This window comes from Trichogramma pretiosum, unplaced genomic scaffold, assembly GCF_000599845.2.
Source record: "Trichogramma pretiosum strain Unisexual culture from Peru unplaced genomic scaffold, Tpre_2.0 scaffold13, whole genome shotgun sequence".
NCBI classification, from domain to species: domain Eukaryota; kingdom Metazoa; phylum Arthropoda; class Insecta; order Hymenoptera; family Trichogrammatidae; genus Trichogramma; species Trichogramma pretiosum.
Window position 1 is genome coordinate 1,570,034 of NW_019641606.1, and position 24,935 is coordinate 1,594,968.

Here is a 24,935-nt window from a genome sequence, read left to right on the forward strand (position 1 = left end):
ACCTTTGTGCTATTAACCAGTAAAAACCAACCTACACCTCCAACCGGATTACAAATAACCGTTCCACGAATAAAAGGCAATTCGTATTCTAAGATGGACATATCATAAACTCTAGTCCATCGCTTTCACTACGATTTCATGAGCGATTGTTTTGGTAGCAATTACAAAGTCTTATACGCCGATACCGATAGCCTAGTGTACGAGATGAGAAACCAAGACGTATATGAGGTTATAAAGAAGAATGTGAAGGAGCTTGAAATTTTCAAAATGCCTCAACTTTTGGAAAATTCCAAAAAGATTGAACTAATGAAAGACGAAGGTAACGGTAGAGATGAGCAAGGAAATGTGGATTGATGGAAATTTAATTATTCTTAATTAATTATTTTAAATAACTAAATTTCAAAAGATGATTCAAAAAGATAATTCATTTGAATTTTTATTTAATTAAGCGATAAAATATTTGATTTTCAGCAACTTTGAATTGAAGCGCATAGATTCACCGCTGGAACATTAAATAATTCAGCCCGTTCACGCGGAACAATATTAATACATGAATTTGTCCGTTGTCGACCAGTAGTATCCATCATGATTTAGGACAAGATTTTATATCGCTGATAAACTCGAAGCCCTTTGTAACTAAAAGTCCCGACGTAAAATTCACCGGAATCGAACTATGCAATTAAAGCTACAAAAAAATGTTGCTAGATACTTAATACCCAAGATTTTAAATTACAAGTTCACCGAGATGATAAAAGAGTCAAAGGACGCTTATGGCGATGTCATTTATTACGACTGTCCAAATTAGCCTTACGGTAGTAGCTTATTGAGCTCGACAATAGGCATAGTTTGTTTGTGAAACAAGATTTTTTTTGCATACGATAAGGTTTCTGATAAGGAAATACTGCAGTTATTCGAGTATTTTTTTTATTCAAACCAACAAAGTTATGTAACCTGAATATTCATCAGAAATGGTCACCAGGATAATGCTCAAAGGCTAAGAAAAAGGACCAGGCTAGTAAATCTCGGTAATGGGCTGAATGGAGGCGGCCTTTGCACAAAGATCAAGGTCACTGGGAATACCGAGATGTTAGAATCGACCACCTGAATGCTGACCTCCATGGCAGGGAGTTTCGCACAACGCGACCGCGAGTATTCTTATCATCGTCGGGAGAAATATACCCCTTAGAGTACTGCCTTAAAATTGGAATAACACGTTGTCTTGAAGTACAAGATGGAAGAATTAATATAATGATGATGGAGGAAATACTTATTATTTTAGATAAAATATTGAGAAACGGAAATATCTTTTCTGATATCTTCTTTTCGTGGTGATAAGGATTACATAAATTTCTCATTGCACTTTTAACATTTCACACGAAAAATCAACACTTAGAAAGAGGGAGGAGATTAAATAAGATTCAAAAATAATAATGTTATATTAATCGTCTTCAAAACAATTTTTTTCTTTTTCTAGACATGGTGTTATACCTTTTAAACCTGCTACAACATTAAACAAAATAATAATAAAAAAAAATTTAATTTTAAATTAATTAAAATTGATAAAAAAAAGTATAAGTGTATTTTATAGTAATAAAAAGCAGAAGCAGATACTATAAATTGCTAACTCATAAGTATATACTTGAACTTCAAAAAAACCAAACTCCACCTTATTCGAGCGTCTTTCATTATTTCACGACCCACGTATCAATTTTGGTGCTTGGTGTGTTCGAAAAATTATGGACATGATTTTTGACTTTCAGTAGTTTCTAGACAGCTTGAAAATTTATCAGTGCATGCACGTAAAAAAATTACACTCATTCTGCAAATAAAACCTTACTAAAGTAGCTAAAACTTGAAAAAAATAAGTTATTTACTAAGCGATAAGTTGTTCATGCTACATTATATCACAAAAATCTATGTAATCAACCAAGTATGCATACATTTATGTATGATGTAATGTATAAATTATTCACCAGTCAAATATTGTCGAAAATTAGACGTCCAAGTCCATTCGGGATTGCCGAGTTTCCTAGAGAACAGGCATTCTAAATGCAGAATGCTCCCGGGAAAAACCGCCAAATTACCCGAGGGCTCGACCGTTGCCGATCCCGCAGGAAGCCCGTAGAGTATCGTTGGTGGCACGTCTTCTGTTACATAAATGGTAATATCGCTTGTATGAATATATAGGTTCGATACTTATCACAGTTTCGGGTGACATAAGTTATTTTTTTCAATGAAAATGCATTACAATCTATTGGTTTTCTGTAGTTGAAGCGAAAAAATCGATCCAGTGGCACATATTTCAACTCGAAATTATACTTCAAGATTCAAAGACTCATCAAAATACAATGACAGATAAGAATAGCCAGACGGATAAACAAATTAAACATTTATAAGAAGTATTTTATGAAACGGTAGTTTTTTTCATCACATTTTTGATGAGAAATCCGCATGCACTGATACAAGAACGCGCAAACTTTCCATTTCGAAAGAATGTGGAATAAGCACTTGCCTTCGCTGTTCTAGCTATATGTGTATATAATGCATCAGTGAGCCACGCGCTTTTTCAAGCTTTGAGAAACTCGCACACTCTCCTTCTCTCGTTCTCTCTCTCTCCCTCGCCCCATTCTCTCCTTCCCTCTTCTCGTTCGTTGCGGCGTTGAATATTTATGGAACTCGGCAGCTCATCCTTTCATATATCGGCACATTTCTGGGCAGTGCTTTCAAGTTTAGGAGACTGTTACACTATGAAAAGATGCTTCTTTCGTGATTTTTTTTTTTCATGTTTTACATCTTACCTACCGCACTATATGCTTTCGCTAAAGCATACACACGCGTACGTATTTATATGCGAGTTCGTTTTCTTTACCCGAGCCTCGGAATTTCTCGCTCGACTCATCCCTGCGAGGACGTGATGTCTGCCATCTTTTCCATTAAGCGCGTGCGGGATGCGGGTACGTGTAAAGAGAATACTATTATTCGCGAGGTTTCGGTCGAAGAGTTTAGAAAGTGCTGAGTAACACACGCGTAATAGTTTTACTTTGCTTCAGGTGCCGGGAGAAAAAAAAGAACCTTCGCGCCTGACAAGTTTATAAATTGCCCTGTATATAGATCTGCTCTTTTTTGTTAGCTGAAAATTGCTTTTCAAGATAAGCTCATTTTAGTTTGATTGAAAAATTTTCAATTTTTTAGCGAATCTGTAGAGTGTAATGGATTCTCTATTTATTTAATAAGATATGCAAAGCACACATTTATTCTATAATCATTTCTTTAAATATTTATTGCTTTGAAAAAATGCCAAGTCTATATTAATTATTCGAATCCACGTAACACGCGAAAAGTAAGTTTTCAGCTCACATACACATTTTATCAAAAATTCTCTTTAATTTTTTTATTAACGATTTTTTAATTCATTGAATTGAAATATATTATTCATTGTCTATGCTATATTAATCAAAGATTTGATAAGAAATTTAAACGAGTGTGTTTCCCATATTAATCGAAAAATGTCGTTTTTGCTCTCTGTTTGTCATAATCCACTTGCAATGATCCCCCGCGAAATTTTCGATAGCTATGCGCATTACGAGACGTGTATGCAAATATGCGCGTGCAACGAATAAAGGCCAAAACAGCAAGAGAGAAGTCGAGAGAAAGAAGGAGAGTAGAGGTTTCTTTCAGATTTAAGCTAGACCGCGTGTACGTGTCCAGAAAACGGAGGCTGAAGCCGCTGAGCATTTCCGAGCACATTCTTCTTCTCATTTCTAGCTTGTTTGAGCATGATATTATACATGATTGTGGCTTGCTCGATAGCTCTGTATTGGTATTCTTATGAGTGAAATAATTTATACTCTCGTTTGGCAGCAAACTCACGTAGTATTCAAAGGCAAAAATGCAGTGGATGTTGTTACGCATCAAGTACTCGAGAACAACAATTTACGAGTACTCGACGTGTAAAATTGTATCAAAGTAGCTACGCGCGTGCGCCCGATCTGGCTGCGAGTCGACGACACCTTTGCGTGCAAGTGCATGACAAAGTGCTGTCAGTGGCATCACCTAAGTGACACCCGAGCCGGAACATTCAGTGCTGAAAGCCTGGCGACTGATCGGCAAGCTTCCGCATAGGATCCTCTAGCTCAGGGTCGACTAACACTGGTAAGACTGATTAAACTGTCGTACATTGGCTGCTCCTCAGCGACCAGTGCCTGCACCTCTACAAGTAGCGACGATGACATGAGTGAGTATCTGATTGTCTGTTCGATTACAATACCAATGGCAAGAGTAAAAAACTAAAACTTTATAATGCATAAAAACAAAATGTTTTCGGTGAAAATTATTAATCCCTTTAAGAGCATCGCGAGTCTCGGTACTAAGCCTGCCCTGGGGTTCACGCCCGTTAGAAAAAATAAATCTGCTCATGTTCTACTAATCACTTGATTAGTAGACATGCAACAGATGTAAAATTTGAAAAGTACATTTATGATACTTACCAGTATAATTGGACAAAGCAGTTGTAGGTTCGCAGATTGGCAATTGGCCATTCCACAAGCCATTACGACAATAAAGCACTGAATCACCGACGAGCTTGTACTTGCCGAGTTCTCGACAGCGTATGGCGAGTCGTTCGCCGTGTGCCAGTGTCACTTTTTCTCCCTGTACAATTTGAAATGAAAAAGTTTTTAAAAAGCTGCTGTGATCGCGACAGCCAACTTATTTTACTGATTGGAGAACTTTGCATTTTCAGTTTCGGTTTGAGAAAAAAAAAACTAAAAAGTAACATACTACTTTCTGATACACATCAACGAAGGTTTACTGGACAATCAATATTTTTTCGCTTTCATCGATACTATTTAGCAAATGAGTATTTCGTATTTTTATTTATGGTACGAGCGCTGCCATGTCGAGTGGTGGGACGTTGAGGTCGGCGAAAAGGCGCCAATCTGCAGCTCCTGCGACAGGCCGACCGACACTCCGGACGACCACGTATACGGCCCATTACGAAAGTAATTTGTAAAGCCAATTTATAACTTAATTTTCATTTTTTTGTTTGAAATAAACAAAAAAATATCCAACATATATAATCAATGTTCAATCAATTATTCACCCGTCATCCCCAATTCCTTATAATACTCATTAGTATATGATGACTGATTTCTTTCATTCACAACTCGCCGATACTTGAATTATTCTTTTGCTCTGATCACTCGAATTTCACAACAGAAGTGACTTTGACGGTGACAAGCTATACTTGTATATTTAACTCTGAATTTGTCGAGCGCAAAATAATGATGTTGTGGCAAGTTGAATCGTCTGAACGATTGATTTAAATTATTCAAAGATATCAAGCTCACTGGTAAATCGACGAATAGTCAGACATCGATGTTTCATGTTGCAAAAGCTCAGCAGTAGATTCATACAATTTGTTTAAAATTTGGATCTATTCTTTCAATAAATCCAACTTATCAGTATTTTTAAAAGACAATTTGATATGTGCACACGGAACATTTATAGTGGATCAAATTTGATTCTCATTGTCCAAAGTACAACGGATCGTTTTTACAACTACTTGCGCCAAGTTTACGACGTTCAACTTTACTAACAGAACTTTTTGAGCTCACGTGAATATGGATCGGAAACATATGGTTTTTCGATTTTTTTTTAGTGCAAAATATGCATGGAAACATTCTTGCATGCTTCATCGTTTGAAAAGATGTTGGCCCAGGTCGTGATCAGAATTTAAAGTCGTATAAACTTCGTAAAATGTTAGATTATATGCATAGAAGGATGAAATGTAACTGCTGTTCAGTAAGGTGTTCGAGCGCATTTGATATTCTTAGCTTGATTTCGTCGATGCTTATCACATTTTATTCTATAAATGATCCGTAATGAATTTAAATGATTTTCATTTCCGTTATAGACTGAATGCCAAATGAGAGTATAACATATTTCTTATTTTAATCTTATATGATTAAATAAGTGTTATGTATGAGGTATTATAATGTATTTTTTAGTAAGTTATTTAGTCAGCGTTCCTCACCAAGTCGCACCTTTAACAAAGGTATTCTATTTTCTTCGTTGCACTACGATAGTAATATTATAGAATTATGGAATTAAAACTTGAACTCATATTTTTTACTATTGTCACGTGGGCCACTTTAACGCGGCGATTTTATGTGACGCGCAACGAGGTAATGAGCATAGCTCATTAGCTACCTCGTTGCGCCTTTTTCTAATGGTAGTAAGCAGTTCTGACCGGGCAGCGGCAAGCGCTGCGTCACTCTCTCGCTGCGCACTATTATTGCAAGTCGTGAAGTATTCATTTACTCCCTCTCCTCCACTATCCCACGCATCACTTACACTTTTATTATTCCAACGAATAATTAAAGAGTCTACGCTAAGAACCCAGTCACACATATAGCGTGAGACAAAAAACATCGGATTACAAATAATTGTGCGGCTGGATTCGAAGAAAGCACGAGTGATAAAAATTGGACCTCGGCCTGACAAACAAATTGCTGACGCCGGGCCTCTTATGAGATTAGGACTTTGGTAGTTGAAAGGAGGGAACTTCACCAAAGTACTTCGCAAGCTAGATCGAAGTAACGCCAGGTCTCAGATCTCGCGAGTCCCTCAGCTCCTACAGATCGAGAGCACCTCTACTCTCAATCTTACTTACACCTGTACATACTATTAAATTTACACTATTACGTGGGCTGACTCGAGCCGTGCATCGGCTTCCCACTATGTGACGTCATTTGTTTTGACTCTTCAAAATTTTTCCTCAATTACTCTAAATTAATTATAGTACGATGGATTTTTTTAAATTCGAATAGAGAGGACTAATCGATTTGGACCAAGTATTTCCAGACGAGAATTAAAGAAAAGCATGGAATTCTCTGAAACCGTGCATACCACCTGAAAGTCAACCCAGTAGGACTTACCGCACAACTGAATTTCGACGGTCTGTTACAGTCGGTACTTTTAATAACAGTTTCCCTTGACATTAAATCCGATTTTATAAGCAAAAATAAATACTATTTTGAGCTTTTTGAATGATACGGTACTATTAATGCTTGGACAATGCAATCAAAATAAAAAATGGTTCAACAAATTAATTGATTCAATCAATAAATATTAAAGTCTGTCACCGCAATGCTTCCTAGTATGTACCGCATAAATTCACCTGCCTTTTTTCATAAGAGATACTGAATAAAAGACAATACCTACGAAGAAAAATAATAACAAAGTCATCGTCACGGAAATAAATAGATATAATTAGAGCCAAGATCCATGAACCATGCGGAAATGAAATCTACAAAGAAACATGAAATTACAATAGCAGATAAAGAATATCATCCACACAAATCTATTAAATAACCCGAGATTTGGCGTAAAATAAACCATAACTTGATACATTCACTCCCAGTAACCCAAGTAACCCAAAAACCAAAGAACACGTAACCCACGTAACCAAAAGTAACCCAAGTAACCCAAAAACCAAAGAACACGTAACCCTCGTAAAAACGTTATGACGTTTCGTTAAAGAACCACCGTAAGATCACTTTGGACAGACAAAACAAATGATATCATCCAAAGTGACCTATTTATCCTAAAAAAATATTTATGGGTTTTTATGTACATTAAAAACTAAGATAATTGATAAATGTAAGAAAAATCATAATTAAGATTTAAATAAATTGCAAGAATTATATGATAAAATTACTTCATATCATTATAATAATCTAATTGAAAAAATATAAAATTTTATCTTTTTTTAAATAAAATATTATGAACTATATAACAACTTTCTTATTCTTTATAAAAATCTATTAATCTTCCTAAAAATTATAAATATGATAAAAACTGAGGCTGATTTATCACCTTATATTTGATCATTACAAAAAATACCAAAAATATATGTCTAATTTGATTGATGCTATCAATGATATCAACTAATTCAAAAAGATGACATCATTTATTTATTATAAAAATCACCTGCTGAATCAACAACAAAAATGGGCTATATATAACATCAACGACTGAATTAGCAAAAAAAATTTATTATAACTATGACATCATTTATTATGACTATGAGTTATATATTATTTATAATAATGAGGTTAATGAAATTCTGAATCAGCATTATTTTATAAAGGGGTGGGGGTTTTATTTAGACTAACTATGTTATGCTGAATCAACAATTATTTTATAAAGGGTGGGGATTTTGTTTAGATTAACTGTGGTGGATTATAAACTACTCCTACCCACCCAACCTATATTAAATATTATTAATATTTATGTATTTTATTTTTTGATTTTTTATATAATTAATATGCTATATATTATAATAGTAGACATTCTACCCACGTTCGGCCTTTTCAAAATTCTGTGTTGAAGAATTTTAAGATGTGAGTACACAAACAATATTAATTAATAATATATAATTTCTATTTCTTTTTTTCAAATGACTGTTATTTCTTTAATTCATTATTATACTAATCTATAATAATATATATATAATGAAACCATTATTAAGTCACTGCCATAATGTAATCAACAGTATTCTGTTTTGCACTTGTGTGTTACTTCAAATATGTACATTACACACACTTAATGCATGCACACAAATGCAATGCCATTTCAACTCCCGTTGCATGTTAACTATTTTTAATATTATTTCAAACCTTTTCCCATGCGGGATATGGCTCCCCGCATCTAGAATTGTGAATTAAAATGCTAAAAGTGTGTGTGCATGTCGGACATCCAGATATGTCTCCAGACATGCACCCACTATAAGCATATCTATTGGGGGCTAGGGTAGGGGAGAAAATCGTCCCGCCTAAAGGCCTTCTTACTACTGGTATCTCTAACAAATACACATGACGACTCACATTTTGGCAACTTCAAGGCCCACGTGACAATAGATAAATTAAATAATATCTTATTAATGATTCTCTAATATTCTGGTATGCATAGTTAATGCAAAGATCTCTGCAAACGTTCTTAAAGTAAGAAATGGCTGTACGACTTTTCTCACCAATATCGTAATGTTCTTGTAAGTGACGATGAGCAGTGGATGCAAGCCTTCGAGCGTGCATTCCAGCTGTGGTCCTATCGTAGAGGCACGATCTGAAAAAAGTATCAGTTTATTCATATGTCTTTGAAATGTTAATGATATTTTTTTGAATCTTTTGAAAGTGCGTTTAAGAAAATCTCTCCAGAGGAAGAAGTGGCCATATAAATTTTTTTTCTTGAATAAGAAGGGAAAAATTATTTGGCGAACAAGCCCAGGGAAAATTTGGGAAAAAATATAACAGAATTTTTTTGAAAAGTTAACAATTACTTTTTTTTCCCGCAATTTTTGTAGAGATTTTTCTCCCAAAAATTTTTCAGGAGAGTTTTTTTTCTCCACAATAATTCTGAAGAGATTTTCTTCTCCGCAATTTTTCGGAGAGATTTTCTAAACCGAAAAATTTTAAGAAAGATTATTTTAACCGCACTACTATGTGAGATTGTTTTCGTAAGTATCATTGATATCCTGGTTCGATTAGCAGTCTTGTTCGAACCTCGTGTGTACATCTGTACGAGCTTAATTACCACCTGTTCAGGTTCGCGATCCGTTCACTCGCTCGAACATGATTTTATTTTCGAGCTCGATGAGAATCGCATATGAAGCATTCGTCATAGAGCCTGTCAGAATTTTTTTTATGTCGTATCAGATTACACCTGAGATGCTCGCATCGGAATTATGATTTTAAAGTTTTAAAAGTAACGCGCACGTACTTGAGATTCACAGGCTAGTTCATGTCATCTAGTCCGAGCTACACCTGTACGAGATTGTGTACCTGTTTAGGTTCAACTTTATGATTTACTCCTCCGCTTGAACGCTGTTTTTTATCTCGAGTTTGGTGTGAGTCGTCAATATACTGTTGATGTCTCTCGAGGCACAGACCCGAGTCCCATCAAAATAATCAAATTACATATGCGTCTTAGCTAAACGCATATATTTTGCCCTTTCTCATTGTCTTTTTATCAACGTATGGTCCGCGCTCTGTGTATAAAAGCAAGATCGATTTGAATAAGAGCTAGTAAACCACAGACTTCACTCACAGCAATTCAAGTGGAAATTAATAGTAAGTATATACATACATATATATATACCAATATATATTTATGTAAATACAGTTTAATGCATGTGCTTTTTTTTATTGTAGATGTCTGCGAAATTAAGAGAAAAAGCTTTGATGTCAGCACTTCGGAGGAAAGTGCCTACACCGCTGCCATGGTTGGAAGAATATATAAAAATAAGAGGTATTTATATTAATAAAAAAAAAATTAGATATAATATTATTTTTTCTTTTTGTTTCAGATGCTAAAAGGCAAGAGGAAGAACAGGCTAGCAACGCTGGCAGCATCATCAATATAATTTTATAGTAATATTTTGGATACTGAATAAACAATAAAAAAAACCATATCTTATGATTTAAATATACCCTATCATTTCCTCAATCCTTTTGCTTCAAAATATTAAAAAATTAAATTTTTTCTTTTAAATTATTTTGCATTAGTAAAATATTAAATTCAGACATTTAATACATCTTTTTTATACTTGAAAAAAATAATAATAATTTATTATTTATTTATAACTAGTTCTTTATAAAAAAAATAGATATGCACTAAGTTTTTTTTTTTTAATTAAAAAATGCATAAAAATACCACCCGATATTTATAAGATATAACAAGAATAAACAGATGCATGAAAATGTCATCTGATACTCATAACAACCATGAGGCTACTTTGGATGACATCATATTTTATTGTATGACGTCATTTGTTTAGTCTGTCCATAGTGGTCTTACGGTAGTCCCGCCTTCCGTAAAGAAGCTAGATCTGCAGCAACCAACACCACCTCACTCATCTCAATCATCTTCCGAGGAGGCGGAGAGACTCCTCCAGAAAAAGAGGAAATTCCGCTGTAAGAGGATGCGGAATGTTTGGAACAAAGTTCCACAGCATCCACTTTACAGTGGTAAAGAGCCAAGCACATGGTACGTGACGCGTCGCCGGTAAAACAGACCCAGCTATTTTTACCATGGATGATGGTAGGGCCGGTAGGGTAGTAGTGGTGTGAGGAAGCAGAACTCCCACTGTTTAACTACTAATTCGAATGAACATTGCAATCGGATAAATAATAATCATTACGCGATGTTGTACTCATTACCTCAACTTCCGAAGGGTCACAATATACGCTACACACAGTAGCCGTTTTGTGCTGTCACACAGAAAACTTGAAATGAAAAACGATACGGTCGATTTCAGCAACAAGGTACATTAGTGCTCGGTAAAATAATATCAACTTCTTTACGAGGGCTTGGTGCAAAACTCGCATTTCCCTTTTCTTGAAATGAAAAAAAAAAGGAAAGGGAAAATCCAACATCTGTCCCAGGGTGGCGCCGCCTCTCGTCCCTCTTTCGGCACAGTGCGTACACGTATAGATATAAACAGCCAAAATCGAGCGAGCTGTACGCAATTTCCGACATTCTACTACGACAACAGGAGTGCTGCGCGGGGGATAATATATGCGCATCGCATTATTGCATAAACTGTAATTACGCATACATTACGCACGCACATGTATACGACTTGGCTTGGAGGCGAGGCGTAATTCGCAGTAGCTGCCGCTTGCGAGCGAGAGAGAGAGACTCCCTTTAACGTTATACATAGCCTTTTCACGCAGAAATTATTCTTGCTTTGCGCGCGCGCGAGCATACACGTGTGCGTCGAGTTCGGCGCTCCGGAGCTATATGTATATTCAGTGACGCACATCTAATCCCATACCCTGAGGATAATTACATCGTGAAAATTTGCTCCTTCCCTTCCTCTCTCTCTCTCTGCACGTATACCCGCCGCACCAGCCTCCATAGTTTGCACGCGCGCAAGAGCTGCTAGCTCTCGAGTTTATGAACGTTATTTTTTTTTTCGCTTGAAGATGACTTTCGCTGCCGCGTGCTCGTGCGTTCGCCCCGCCAACAGAAGTTAAAGTTTAGCACAGTCATCAACTTGGCGTATTGGATTAATTTTCTTGATTTTCGACGAACTAAGGCGGCCAGGCTAGACACGGCTTTCAATATAAGGTGACGAACTTTGCGAGTGCGAGAATACAGAATAATACACTTAGATGGATTAATTTTCAAGTTCAAAAAGTTGCATTCGTGCTCTCGAGAATTATCCGTGTAAATTTTCAGCGTATAATGGCAGTATCCTCCTGAAATGTAAGCCAAATAACTAACGAAGTATTTTACCTCATTATACAGCACGACGCAGAGTTTCGCAACTCTTACTCGTCAATGAGAAGTAGTCAACGTGAAAAAGACATCGTACATCGACACGAGCTCTCGACTATCTTTATCGTCTGGATGTCAGGTAAACGGATGCTTTTTCCAGCCGAGTCTGTATAGCTAAAATGTGGGTATGTGTAGGGCTAGCGAGTCGACTCTCTGCAAAGCATTGGACAGTAACCAGAGAGTCACGTAGCCATCTTCTAATGTCACCTCACAAACGCGATGCGAAGTAAAGAGAAAGGAGAAGTCCATACACACATAATATATACCCAAGTGCATTTGTACTGAAACACTTTATTATATTCACTTATTATCACATAGTCAAGACTTGTTGGTCGCCTCACTTTCAAATGCACACAAAAAGCTCCCATACAATCTCCGCCTTATCACCCAGCGTTACCACAGTTAGATTGAAAAAATAAGCGATTCAAAAATACCAAAGTCTTCAAGCGATCACCTCCAACAACTTCCATGATCTTTCCAACGACCTACAGGAACCTTAAACCGCTCACACGCAAATGTATAATGCGCCAGCTCCTTCACGCTTACGTAGAACTAGATTCAGTTCTCGCGATGCTTCTCTCGCTTGTCATCACACGAGCAAGAGATTTCTGTAAACGACGGTGCGTGCGTTTAGCGTCTCTGTGTTTCGATATGCAAACATGAACAAACTTGGCTTTGCTTGGCGACGCATTTACCACAAGTACGTGTTGAATTCTTTGATTAATAAAAACACATCGACGTAAACCATAAAAAAGATGTAAAACATATAAAATAATATAATACAAAACATATTTTGCAAGTGCAACAATCGATCAGAATGAGAAAATCTGAACTGAAGCGATTACGGTGAAGCGTTTGAAGAAGAAAGAGTGCGAACGTCATGTACGCTTTTTGAAAGAAGTGCGTCGTCGTGAAGCAGCAGCGAAACAGCTGGAGGAACAGCGTCGAACAGGACAACAAGTTAGCGAAAAACGAAAACGTCGACGACGCATCCAAGTACAGCAACAGCGAGATATTCAGCCACGGAGCGACTTAAAAAGGCGATTAGCTGAGTCAATCCGTGAGCTTATACTACTTACTCGCCGGAGAGTAAGGCGGCCTGCTCGAGTACAGTGGAGTACAGAAGAATCTCCTCCTCCATCAACAATAACGATTACAGAAGTAAGTTAATAAATAATTTTTGTTTAAATTTCGAAAACATTCTGATATGATCAAATATAAAATGATTCGAGCACGTGTTCAAATCCCCATAATACAACTACTACCGAAGCTTTAACAGTCCTGAACAAAGCTCCTGTCACAGGCTGTCAACAAGAAAATACTACTCGAAAATTAAAGTCATAAAGAAACTCGAGTGCTCCATCTCACTTTACAAAGGCCGAGAAAAACTCGAAGCCCGAAAGTATATTGGATAAGGCAACATTCTTCAAGATATCTTTGCAAGCTGACTCGCATGGCCTTTTCCAAATTTTACATATTAAAGATACAGTTTACATTACAGTTTATATACTACAATTTACAGTTTACAATATTAAAGACACAGTTCGATGAATCAAATGAAATTTAAATCTATGCACAGTGTCAAATCACACTTGTAAACTCTTGCAGTCTGTAATGAAATATTGTTTCCCAAACAAAGTGAAATACTTAAGCTCTTCAGCAATCGGCTATAACGACTAATTCCGGATTACAAATTCATGGCTCAAGTTGTAATAGATTTTCGAGGATTAGCGTGAAACGGAAATGAAATGAGATTGACTCAATTAATCGTTCTCCGAATCACTCGCAAATAGCTAGAATATACAGCCCTTCTCAACACGTTGTATAATACATATTTGATGATAGTATACCTTTGACCTGCACCGCTAAGCCGAATATTTATTTATGTGTAATTGAAAACCATTCGGTTGTGGAAAATAAATTTTCCGTGCAATTTCCATGGAAATTATTTGAAATGTTCGAGTCCGTCGCGCTCTTGACTTATCGGACAAAACCGGCCGATAACAAACGATTGCTTCAGCAGCGAGAGGTTTGAGCTTTCACTTGAGCTTAATTTTAATGCTGAATAACATACACTCGTATTCTTGTTATTGTTCAACGAGACAACAACTTTAAAACGATTGTGTAATTTAATCGCGAAATTTTGAGAGTACTCTGCATTCGGCACGATTAAAATCTTTGGTATCCTCCTTTTCACATGAATTAAAAATCAGCAGAATGTTTTTGTAAATAAACGAGAAAACTTCGTGAATGGCAAAAGTATTTGAAACATTTATGACTCTTTTTCATTACAATCGTTGATACTTGTAATAAATTATCATCACGAAGTTATGTCCTACTGTAAAATAAAAAACCAACTCAACTTTTCTGCAACATTCTGAAAACTACACCATGTCCTTTTTTTTGTTAAACGTTTATCACGCAAATAGACAGGGAGTGATAATGAACTGCGTTCACTTGCCAAGCCAAAAAAGCAAAGTTATGAAAGATCAGGGATTTTCATGATACGCTCCAAAAATCTCTGGAACTTTCTCATTTTAATTATTCTAATGCGTGCTCGCGTCCGAGAAGAGTACCTATTTTCTGTACGTGCCGTTGGCCGCTGCCGCCGCCACCGCCGCCGCCACACCACAACCATCGCGTCTGAACAGTCGTTTATGCAAATGACAGGCGCACCTGAGAGTACTAATGTATATGCATATAGCCATAAATGTATTATGTAAGGGAGCTTTTGTCTGGGCTTGAGAAATTTACCGAAGCTTTTCTTTTTATACAGGGGGCATATGTTTTTGCCACTGTTGAATTGTTACGGAGTAAATATGCGAAAAACGTAAATGAATTTGGAAATCTTGACAAAAGAAAATGCTCGAACCTTGATACACATATATTTTTATTTACGAAGTGCTTGATTTGCATTTTAGGCAGTAGAGTGTCGAGAGAAAAAAAAAACTCTAATTTACGAGGAAGAGAGATGGCTCAATTAGTCTCGTGAATTCGCTTCGTTATGCAAAACAACTGGAACATACACCGAGGAGTCCCATATAGATCAATCGAGTGCTTCAATTATTATCCGATGACGACTTACTTCCAGCTTCCAAGCTTCATTAATCGGAAGGCATCTCTCTGTGCTAACAGAGCTCCCCGTCCCATCCTCTCACTCTCTCTGGGTGCCGGGCAAATGCATTTAAGATTAAGGTGTAATTGCTGCGCCCGGTTGACGCGAAAAATATACGAATCGCTGCTGAAGTAATCTCTGTTTTCCTTTCGAGTATTTACTAATTGAGATGGGGTGCGAGGAAAAAAAAAGTTAATCAAGCAACAAAGAATGGGACAAAATGTAATTGGTTATTTTTCACTACTACTACTACTCGGAGAGGCGAGAAATTAATTTCAGACTAACAGGGTTTTAGTGCTAGATTGCATTTCCCTCCTAAACGACGAGAGGAAAAAAGGCACGTACTGATCTTATCTCGCGCGGTACAGTAATAACGGTGAATCATTTACAATTTTCAAAAGCGCGTTATAAAAATGTATATCATTTTTATTGAAAACTAGCGGCAAGTGGGAGTAATTTACTCTCATGCGCCTCTTAAAAGTTTACAACCCGTACCCTTACTTTATACGATAAAAAAAAAAAATCAAAACGAGCTGGTATCGAAATATTTGTATCCCAAGCTGAAGCCCTCGCACGATGTAGCTCGAAGCAAAAAAGATAATGCAGCTTAAGTTCGTATAGATACACGGCCGCGTGGACTTTGTGGAGCGTAACCTTAAAGAGATATAAACGCCGAGGAGAGAGAGAGAGAGAGAAGAGCCGCTACTATACGTACGTTCACGGGCGTGCGATACCTATATAGCCATCGAAGATAGTTTCAAAGTTTCACCCAAAGATTGGATTTAAAGTTTCTTCTCTTACTTCCCTTAGCCCCCTATACATATATATAGCTAAAGAGCCTTCACCGTCGCGGTCATTATAACTTATAATGAAGACCAAGGTTTGCACAGAGAATGTGTGTGTATGTGTGCGCGCGTCTACGTGGCAGTTGTACAGCAGTGTCAACAAAAAGGCTTGACCGATATCATCGCGTGGCTCGCGCGCGCCATGTGTAAGCAAATGCGCCCCGTGCACCGAGCTCCACTAGCTTGGAAAATTCCTGCGCTCTGCATACACGAGATAGCTGTATATCGCCCTACTCAACGGGACGTTTATTGCTTGTTTGTGTGTGCGCGCGCGCGAGCTTTGTATAGATATAAGTTTGCTCTGACAGTTTTCAGTTAATCCACTCGCACGAGCAGCGGTACACGCGCGAGCAGAGCAGAGCAAAGTAAACTACATTTAGTTTTTTTGAATGGCAGCAGCCTAGCTCGTGCAACTGCGAAACAGGGACAAAACAACGCGTTTGCGCGTTATCGAGTTAAATATGAATAAACCACCGAAAAAATATTTACATTCTCGATTAGTGCGCGTTGTACGTAGTTAGACATTATATTTTCGTTTTTTTTTTTTTTTTTTTTTTTTTTTTTTTTTTTTTTTTTTTTTTTTTTTTTTTTTTTTTTTTTTTTTTTTTTTTTTTTTTTTTTTTTTTTTTTTTTTTTTTTTTTTTTTTTTTTTTTTTTTTTTTTTTTTTTTTTTTTTTTTTTTTTTTTTTTTTTTTTTTTTTTTTTTTTTTTTTTTTTTTTTTTTTTTTTTTTTTTTTTTTTTTTTTTTTTTTTTTTTTTTTTTTTTTTTTTTTTTTTTTTTTTTTTTTTTTTTTTTTTTTTTTTTTTTTTTTTTTTTTTTTTTTGATCTGCTGCGTAATAGCAAAATTACATCCATCCAATTAGTTGGCCAAACTTCATTTCTCGGAGAACGAACATAATGAATATATATGAGGGCACTATTGGGGTAGTTTCATCAGCAGCGTACGGGAAGGATTTAATCACGATAAGAATTGGAATGGTCTCTTTGCCTGGTGTCGGGCTTTTTTTTGTGCGCTCGTAAGGGAAGACTCTTACGATCATTTTTATCCTTACTTATCTTATGCTGTAGTGCGCGCGGGCTGCTGCTGCGCGTATTTAGGATTTTTCGCTCGGCTTGAAAGTACTCGAGAGATGCTCGAAACTATACCGACGTCTTTATTACTGGTATATTGTAAGTTCGATACAGATTTATTCGAAACTTGCAGTGTTATTACATATTTTTTACAACGAAATTATTCAAACGAGAATTTGAAAAAAAAAAAGTAAATTTTTTGAAATTGATCCAAAAAATATAAAATTTAATTAAATCGTATTATTAGCCTGTGAACAGAGAACTTGAGATAACCCATTTTCTTTGAATTTTAATAGAATCCTCGCGAGTCGTTTCGTCGACGCGTAAACGGATTTTGAAGGTGGTAAGTTCATTTGAGATGAGTAATCAACGAAGCAACTGTTACAAAAAGAGAGCAAGATGCAAGTGAAACTTCGTTTTAAAGCTGAATTTAATTGTAGCTATACGGCCCCGGCACAGCAAGGCGAGGTAAATTATTTGAAAACAAAAGTACGTTAGTTACTCGGTAAGGTTAATTTTATTAACAAAACCAATTGTACCGAAAAAAATTTATGGCGCGCAAATGAATCAACATACAATGAATAGTTTATTTACTTTGATTAAACCATTATTTACGTTTTACTAGTAGAGAGGAACAGAAAGAGAGAGAAAGAGTCATATCACGCGCTGGATAATTCATCATTGAATTCAAAATATTATGGTAATACTACACCGAGATTAATGCTAACATTTTAAGCGCTTTAAAGCTCGAGCTACGTGAAATCGTAACTTCGTAGCACCCCGAGTGCGTGTGACTAAAAGCCCATTATCGTGTCTGGTAACACGACGCCACTGCATACGGAGCAGTACTGCCGGTTGTTGCTGAGCTTTGCACTTTTTGCGACGACGTGCATATCTGGTCTCGACTAGGCCGTGTATAGAAATTCGCCTACATCTAACCCAGACGGTTATCCTGGCCGATTTCGTCGTTCGTGACACTAAGTCATCGTTGAATATCAAACGATGGTCGCTTAAATTATGTCAAGATTAACAAAAATAAAGCATCTTTTAATGTCAAAATATTATTGTATGAATAAAAGTGACCTTAATTTTTTTTTCTTCGTAATGAAAACGCTACGTATATGTAGCGTTGTACTAGTAGTCATGTACGAAAATGATTAATTTATTTTTAATCTAAAATTTATTCATAATAAAAGATTACACCATCTTTGATAATTGTTTTTGAAGGAGAAAAAAATGCAAACTAATAAAAAGCGGACCACTATGGACAAAGTTATTGTTTTGACTGCCCATAGTTGCTCTGCAACTACTCACATAACGGCATGAATCCTGATGTCAATTGAAAAGTTCCATATATTTTCGCGCTCATTTTTCCTTAACAGAAAGGTATCATAAATAAATCCGATAATTTATTTTGATTTACGTTTATTATTCAAACGCTACCTCGAATGTATGCTATGTTAATATTAATTGCTGCCATTATCTGCGGTTTGTCATTTATAATTAAACACTTCCTTTAATTATAAAGTATGTTTCACGAGTGCCTGGGTAAACAATGAATCATTTATTTATTCAAATCGGCGCATGAATTTTCTTTTTTTTTGCACCGCATAAGAATAGTATAAGAAAAGTATGCAAAACTTTTTAATGAAAGAATAAAAAGTTTTGACTGCAAAATTGAAAAAATATGAGAAGGTAAAAATATTACATGAAAGTTTATGTTAAAGCTATATGAAAGTACTATCGATTTTTTTTCCAATAATTCTTTCAACCATAAAATAACTTTTATGAATAATTTTCACGGATTTTTTTTTCTATTCAACCCCGCGTGTGAGAAATTCGAGAAATCCAATTATTAAAAATAAGAATAAATTTTTTCTAATATTTATAAATTCGATGGAAGACCAGAAAAACTAGCACTACTCTGCCAAGCGGCGGAACGCACAGCAGAAAGCGTTCCTCCTCTCAGAAATAGACATAATACAGGCACTACAATCCAAACTCATAGGAGAAACCGAAGTTTACGGTGGACTCCTAATATCCTGCTGAACAGTGGACAGATTACTAAATGATCTCGAAAACAGATTTGGGAATAGAGGAATGGCAGAAACACTACTTCTACAGTTTAGACATTTTGCCATGCTTTTTAGACGGACTGAAAGAACCACTACAAAATCTAGTGAGACGCAAGTATAATATCGATTTAAAATCGTATAAAATCGTATAAAAATCGAATTTAATTTAATCTAATCTCTCCCTCGTACCTTCATCGATTAACTAATTTATTGATTAATTATTTATTTCCCCTTTCTCCCTCCTCAAGTAACTACCCACGCAACAACATGAATGAAAATTTTCAAAAACGCGTAGAGAACATCGAGAAAGACAGAATAAATCAACTCACCAAAGATGAAAACGTTTCGATGAAGAGCATGAAAAAAAAAACAACTCACGCGTACCCTGTCGCTCCTGCACTCTCGTACACAATCATTAAAACAAAGTTAAAGACGAGAAAGAGACAGAGAGAGAGAACGGGAGAGATAGCGCGCGACGAGCAAATTGGATGATCACAGTCGACGTATGCACATGAAGCGTGAAATCGAATCACTATGTACGATGCTCGTGTATATCTATATACACACTTTATGTATGGTATACAGAGAGTCTACATATATACACAGGCGCCCGCGCGGAGGCTAGCAAAGATGAATAAAGCGAGCGAGAGGTGAGCGAGGCAAGCTACGCTCGAGCATTTGGGTGCGAACAAATGCACGCGGCTGATTCAAGTTATTGTTATAGCCCCGAAGTGAGAGTGGAGCAGTAAGCAGAAGCCGCACGCGGAGAATTCGTATGGCTGTGTGCGCAACTTGCATACACACACACACACACACACACACAGACTCAAAGCTTGTAAAATAATTGGAGAAAGCTGCTTCCTCGTGGCATTTAAGCGGTAATTTCACACTTGTCGGTGAGAGCTTTCGCTGAATGCGAGAGCTCGCGTCGTCCAATAGTTGTAGGTGATAACATCCAAATAGAACGATAATGGCACAGCAACGTTATGCTATTTCATCGAATTCCAGGGATTTTTTTCAAGGATCGATCGATGAAATGTTTTACGATTTTAGAAAACTAATAAACTGATAATCGAATACCAATCTCCATTGTCGCGCGACATCGCGAGTCGATACCTCGACGCGCGAGAATTCCCACGGCAAGCCCGTCGAAGAGGACGAGCGCGACAAAATCTGAGCTGCTCTCGAGGTGAAAACTTTGTACGATGAACGATCGCGGCATCCGCGACGTTACACCGACACCGAATGCTTGGCGAGATTTCGTGAATATCGAAGCAAGGATATAACTTCGGATGAACAAATAGTTCCGTGCATTGTGCAGTTATTAGCTTCGACAGTCCTAGCTACTTTGTCTACTTTGCTTTTGTAGTTTATTGCTGTTACACGTCGAGTATTCGATAGCTTTCATTCTCGAATGCTCGACATGTAACTGCGTTTTATTCTTGCTCGCTGAAAGTCACTTTCCGTAACATCTATCAGCTGCGTCAGGGTGCATTCGTGGGCACGAGCGTCCGGCGGTGCGCCAGCCAAACGCCTCGCGACTGCTGTGCATGCACCCAGATAATGGTCAACTATTCGTGAAACGCAGGTTAATGTCTATCAATCATACGGACAATAATTTTCTTCTTAGTCAAGCCTTTTACTGAGACTTTACCTACGGTGATTCACCACCTGATGGAACAGCAAAGATGCCGAGGACGTGGCGGATACATTTATGCGGTAAAATCTCGATGAAGCTAGCGCAAAATTACTGGTCGACAGTTCCCTTTAACTTGAGGAAGAGCGGAAGAAACGACAAGGGAAGAAGGAGAAAATAACCCTCAAGACCAGCTTCAAAGAAAAAGAGAAAAGCCAGTCATCAACTACGTAACGTCCGCATATGCGACCTCGTCATTCATCCAACTACGTGCAGATAAGTAATAGAACGTGCCGCCGATGTCGTGGCAAGGGCCACCTACACAGTCAACTGTCCAACCAAGATACCAGATGACCAGCATCGGAGTCTATAGATAAAACAGCTTAGTACTATAGTGGTCTGTAAAGGAAAATTACGAAGAATTGGATGCACCAATGTATTATTATTATCACGATCAATCAAATTGCCACATTGAAAAATGGGATGAACCCTAGAGGATGCTTGTCAGATTTAAATATTTGTTTTGACTGTTCAAAGTGGTCCAACGCTAGTTTCACGATTGAATAATTTTTTTTACTACTAATTAAGTGTTCGTCACTCACCATCGCTACTTCAAAGTTTTCGCATCAATTTCAACAGCTACGCATAACTCTCGTTAAAATATATATCTCCGAGGAAGCAATCGATAATGAAAGCATCATTGATTACGTTTGTACGTAGACGCGCTCGTCTAAGCGTACATCATGCCTCTCGTCGCACATTCGACTCACACATATACTCAGACGAGCTTTCAACCGCGTTGAGATTCGTGCACACCTCGAGAGTCGACAGACTATATATTATTACCGAGGCTCACTTTTGTATAAGCGCGTCGAGACTCTTCACTCGTTATAAGTGTAGTAACCCACAACTGCAGCGAGGCAGACACTGTGAAAATCCCGCGGCAAATGAGACTAGCGCAGACGTTGCGGTATACATACGAATGATGATGTATGCATGAACGCATATGTGCCGATCGAAACTCTTTTATATGCGTAATACATATTGTTAACGACTTTTTCTTGCTCGGAGGAATCATCGATCGTCAAAATATAGTAGATGATATTTATAAGGTATCGAGAGCGCTATGAAAAACTCAACAATGCAATAACATATAAATAGAAAAAAACATATAAAACAAGACTTGGAGGAATTGGGAAAAGTTCTCAAGCGAAAGTATGAGGAGAAGATTTTGCAGATCCTTAGCCAAGATTGAGCCGGAGAAGCAGGCAGAGCATGTAAGCGAAAGAGATTGACGATCAATTAAAAACCAACAAGTATTAGCGTACCTACAATTCGTGTCACGCATGTGATACTAAACCAGATGTATTCTAAATCAGTAAGATACCCTTGTTTCCCCGTCCGTAAAATGATAAGAATAAAAAAAAATGTCTTTTTAAACTATAGAATATTTTTGTTATGTAATATGATATACGCGTATGCTCAAGAGGAGGCGGTAACCCGCGCGAGTATTTAGCATAGTAAACATTATACTCGCGTTATTCGTATAAGGTTTCTTTAAACGGGTGATTCTATGCACATAAGCTTTTGGCTCGTCTTCTCGTCGAGTTATTCATAGATTTTATTTACGTACGTTGGATACTCGATACGAAATGTGAACTTTTCTCAATATTCAATTTGCACTCGAGCTTAAATCCGACACCTAATTTCTTCGTCAACGTAGCCCTCCTTTACCTCGAACTCAAGCCCGATAAGATTCGTATTAAGCTGAGAAATTTGTCTGTCGCATATATATAGCTATGAGCCAAGTTTCGCATCGCATGCGAGAGGTATATATACTATACATGTATTGTACGTGTTTATAAGCAGACACGTCCTGCCGCGCGCACCTTGTTTTCCTTGGCAGAAGCCGGTGCTCGTCAGCCTTAGCGCAAGCACCAGCCAGAGATTAGCGAGCAGCGCCATGCCACCAGCGTCCTCGGCTCCTCCGTGTTATTGTTGTCGCTGCCCGCTGTATCTTCTTCCCCTTCCGCTGTATAGCTTCCTCTTCCACCACCACCTCCCGCGAGCTGCCTGTTGAGGAGCCTCGCTGTACCGCTGCTGCCTTGTGCACACTTTTAAGGACACCAACAGAAAAAAAAGAGGAACGGCGCAACGACTGCGACGACTACAACGACGATATTATTATTATTTTTTCAACCCGAAACATTCACGGCTGTCGGTCGACGAGGCTGCGGCCGGGCCACGGTAGCGTCGGTAGCAACATCTCGCTCGCGTTATCCCGCCTTGTTCTTGACAAATGCACACGCATAAACCATAATAATGCGCACGCTGATATCGTCGGGACTCTCTCGGCTGTTCGGCTCGCGCTAGGCTACATGTTTGGAGCGTCGAGGCGCGCACGCGCGTTGCAGCTCGAAGATGCAGCAGCAGCAGCAGCAGCAGCAGCAGCGGCACACCGACTACCGTGAGCGAGTTGGAGCACTCTCGCCGCAAGCTTCCGCGCCAACGATATATAAGAGGGTAGAGAGGAGAGGGTGTCTAGAGAGATGGCTTTAATCCGCGAGCTCTCGCAGACGTGTGGCGCTCGAGCTACAGCTGGAGCGAAACTGCCGCTGCAGTAATACGCGATACGGTACGAGTGTACGGCGTGCGTGTCCTATGTGGCGGCTGCGCATTGCCACGGGGGGTATATCGCGCCGGTGAAACCGTGTAATACCTCGTCCCCTCCCTCTCACTCTCTAGCTCTTTCTCTCTCGCTCGCTCTCGCTCTGTCGAGCTTTCTCTCTGTACTGCTGAACGAGGGGTGAAGAGTTCTGCAAGCGCAACGATGCTTGCTGCACACACACACACTTGGTATAAAGGTGCACGCTGTGCTTTGTCAAATATTTAGAATGATTTTTGAGAAAGCACCGAATGCATTCTTGAATGTGTATGCGGCACAAAAGGTGTTACGTTGTCCACTTCCACACAGAGTCGACATATAAATGCCAAGAATTCATTTCGAACTCGAACTTCAATCAACGCGCGTCGTCATTGAAATTAGCTGTGTGCCTGCAATAAACCACACATTCATCCGAAACTCTGATCGAATTAAAAGTTATATCAAGCAAAGTTAGCGACGATTATAACTGCGTGGATTTGCCAGAGCTGTGACTCGGTCAAACGAAATTAGCGACTATTATGTACATTCCTCGTTGCGAGCTTGCAAGCTCGCGAGCCGACTGCTACGGCTTATATCGACGTCGAGAGTCCCCCGAGCCGCAGCAGCGAGACGTCCGTTGCACGATGCTCGCGGACACTCTATACGTAGAGCGTATATAAACTAATACGCGCAGCAGTCTCGACATATATACAGTCCAGAAATCATCAATTTACGGAGACTGTTAAAACGTCGGCTACACGTTACACCGAGCTGCGTATATATAGTCGCTGGCTATATACACCGCGCGCAACTACACCAACAATTTCAATTCAATTTCAGTCCGCAAGCGCGGGCGAATTTGTCTATTTTACGCGGGTAAATGTACGTTCAAGGATGCACCCGCACTTTCCACGACGCTGTGCAGTAATTATAATATCCGACTGCAAATAACACTACGGCGCGGCTCTGACGTTTAAACAATAACACGAGCAGCGACGATACGATGCTGGTATTATACACGCGACAATTAATTGCAATGAAAGGGTAATTTCCTTGGAATGGGCTAGTGGTGGTACGTCGCTGGGACGTATCAGCTTGCGAGGCCGACGCCGCCGCCACCGCTGCTGGACGCATAAATTTTCGAGTGCGTGTCACGCGAACAATGAACTGTGTGTGTCTGTGTGTGTGTGTGTCTGTGTGTGTGTG

The 24,935-nt window shown here is 38.2% G+C and overlaps 1 protein-coding gene across 1 annotated transcript in view; it reads right to left on the reverse strand.

Annotated features, from left to right (window-relative positions):
• The window catches only part of LOC106652134 (locomotion-related protein Hikaru genki), a 43,535-nt gene extending 19,873 nt beyond the window's left edge, over positions 1–23,662 (reverse strand). Inside the window, exons 1-4 of the mRNA XM_014370929.2 lie at positions 22,975–23,662; positions 9,035–9,126; positions 4,488–4,650; positions 1,974–2,147 (exon numbers count right to left, since the gene is read on the reverse strand). Of these exons, the coding sequence (XP_014226415.1) occupies positions 1,974–2,147; positions 4,488–4,650; positions 9,035–9,126; positions 22,975–23,050 (505 nt within the window). The 5' untranslated portion in view covers positions 23,051–23,662. The remainder of the gene's footprint in view (positions 1–1,973; positions 2,148–4,487; positions 4,651–9,034; positions 9,127–22,974) is intronic.
• Positions 23,663–24,935: the final 1,273 nt, after the last annotated feature.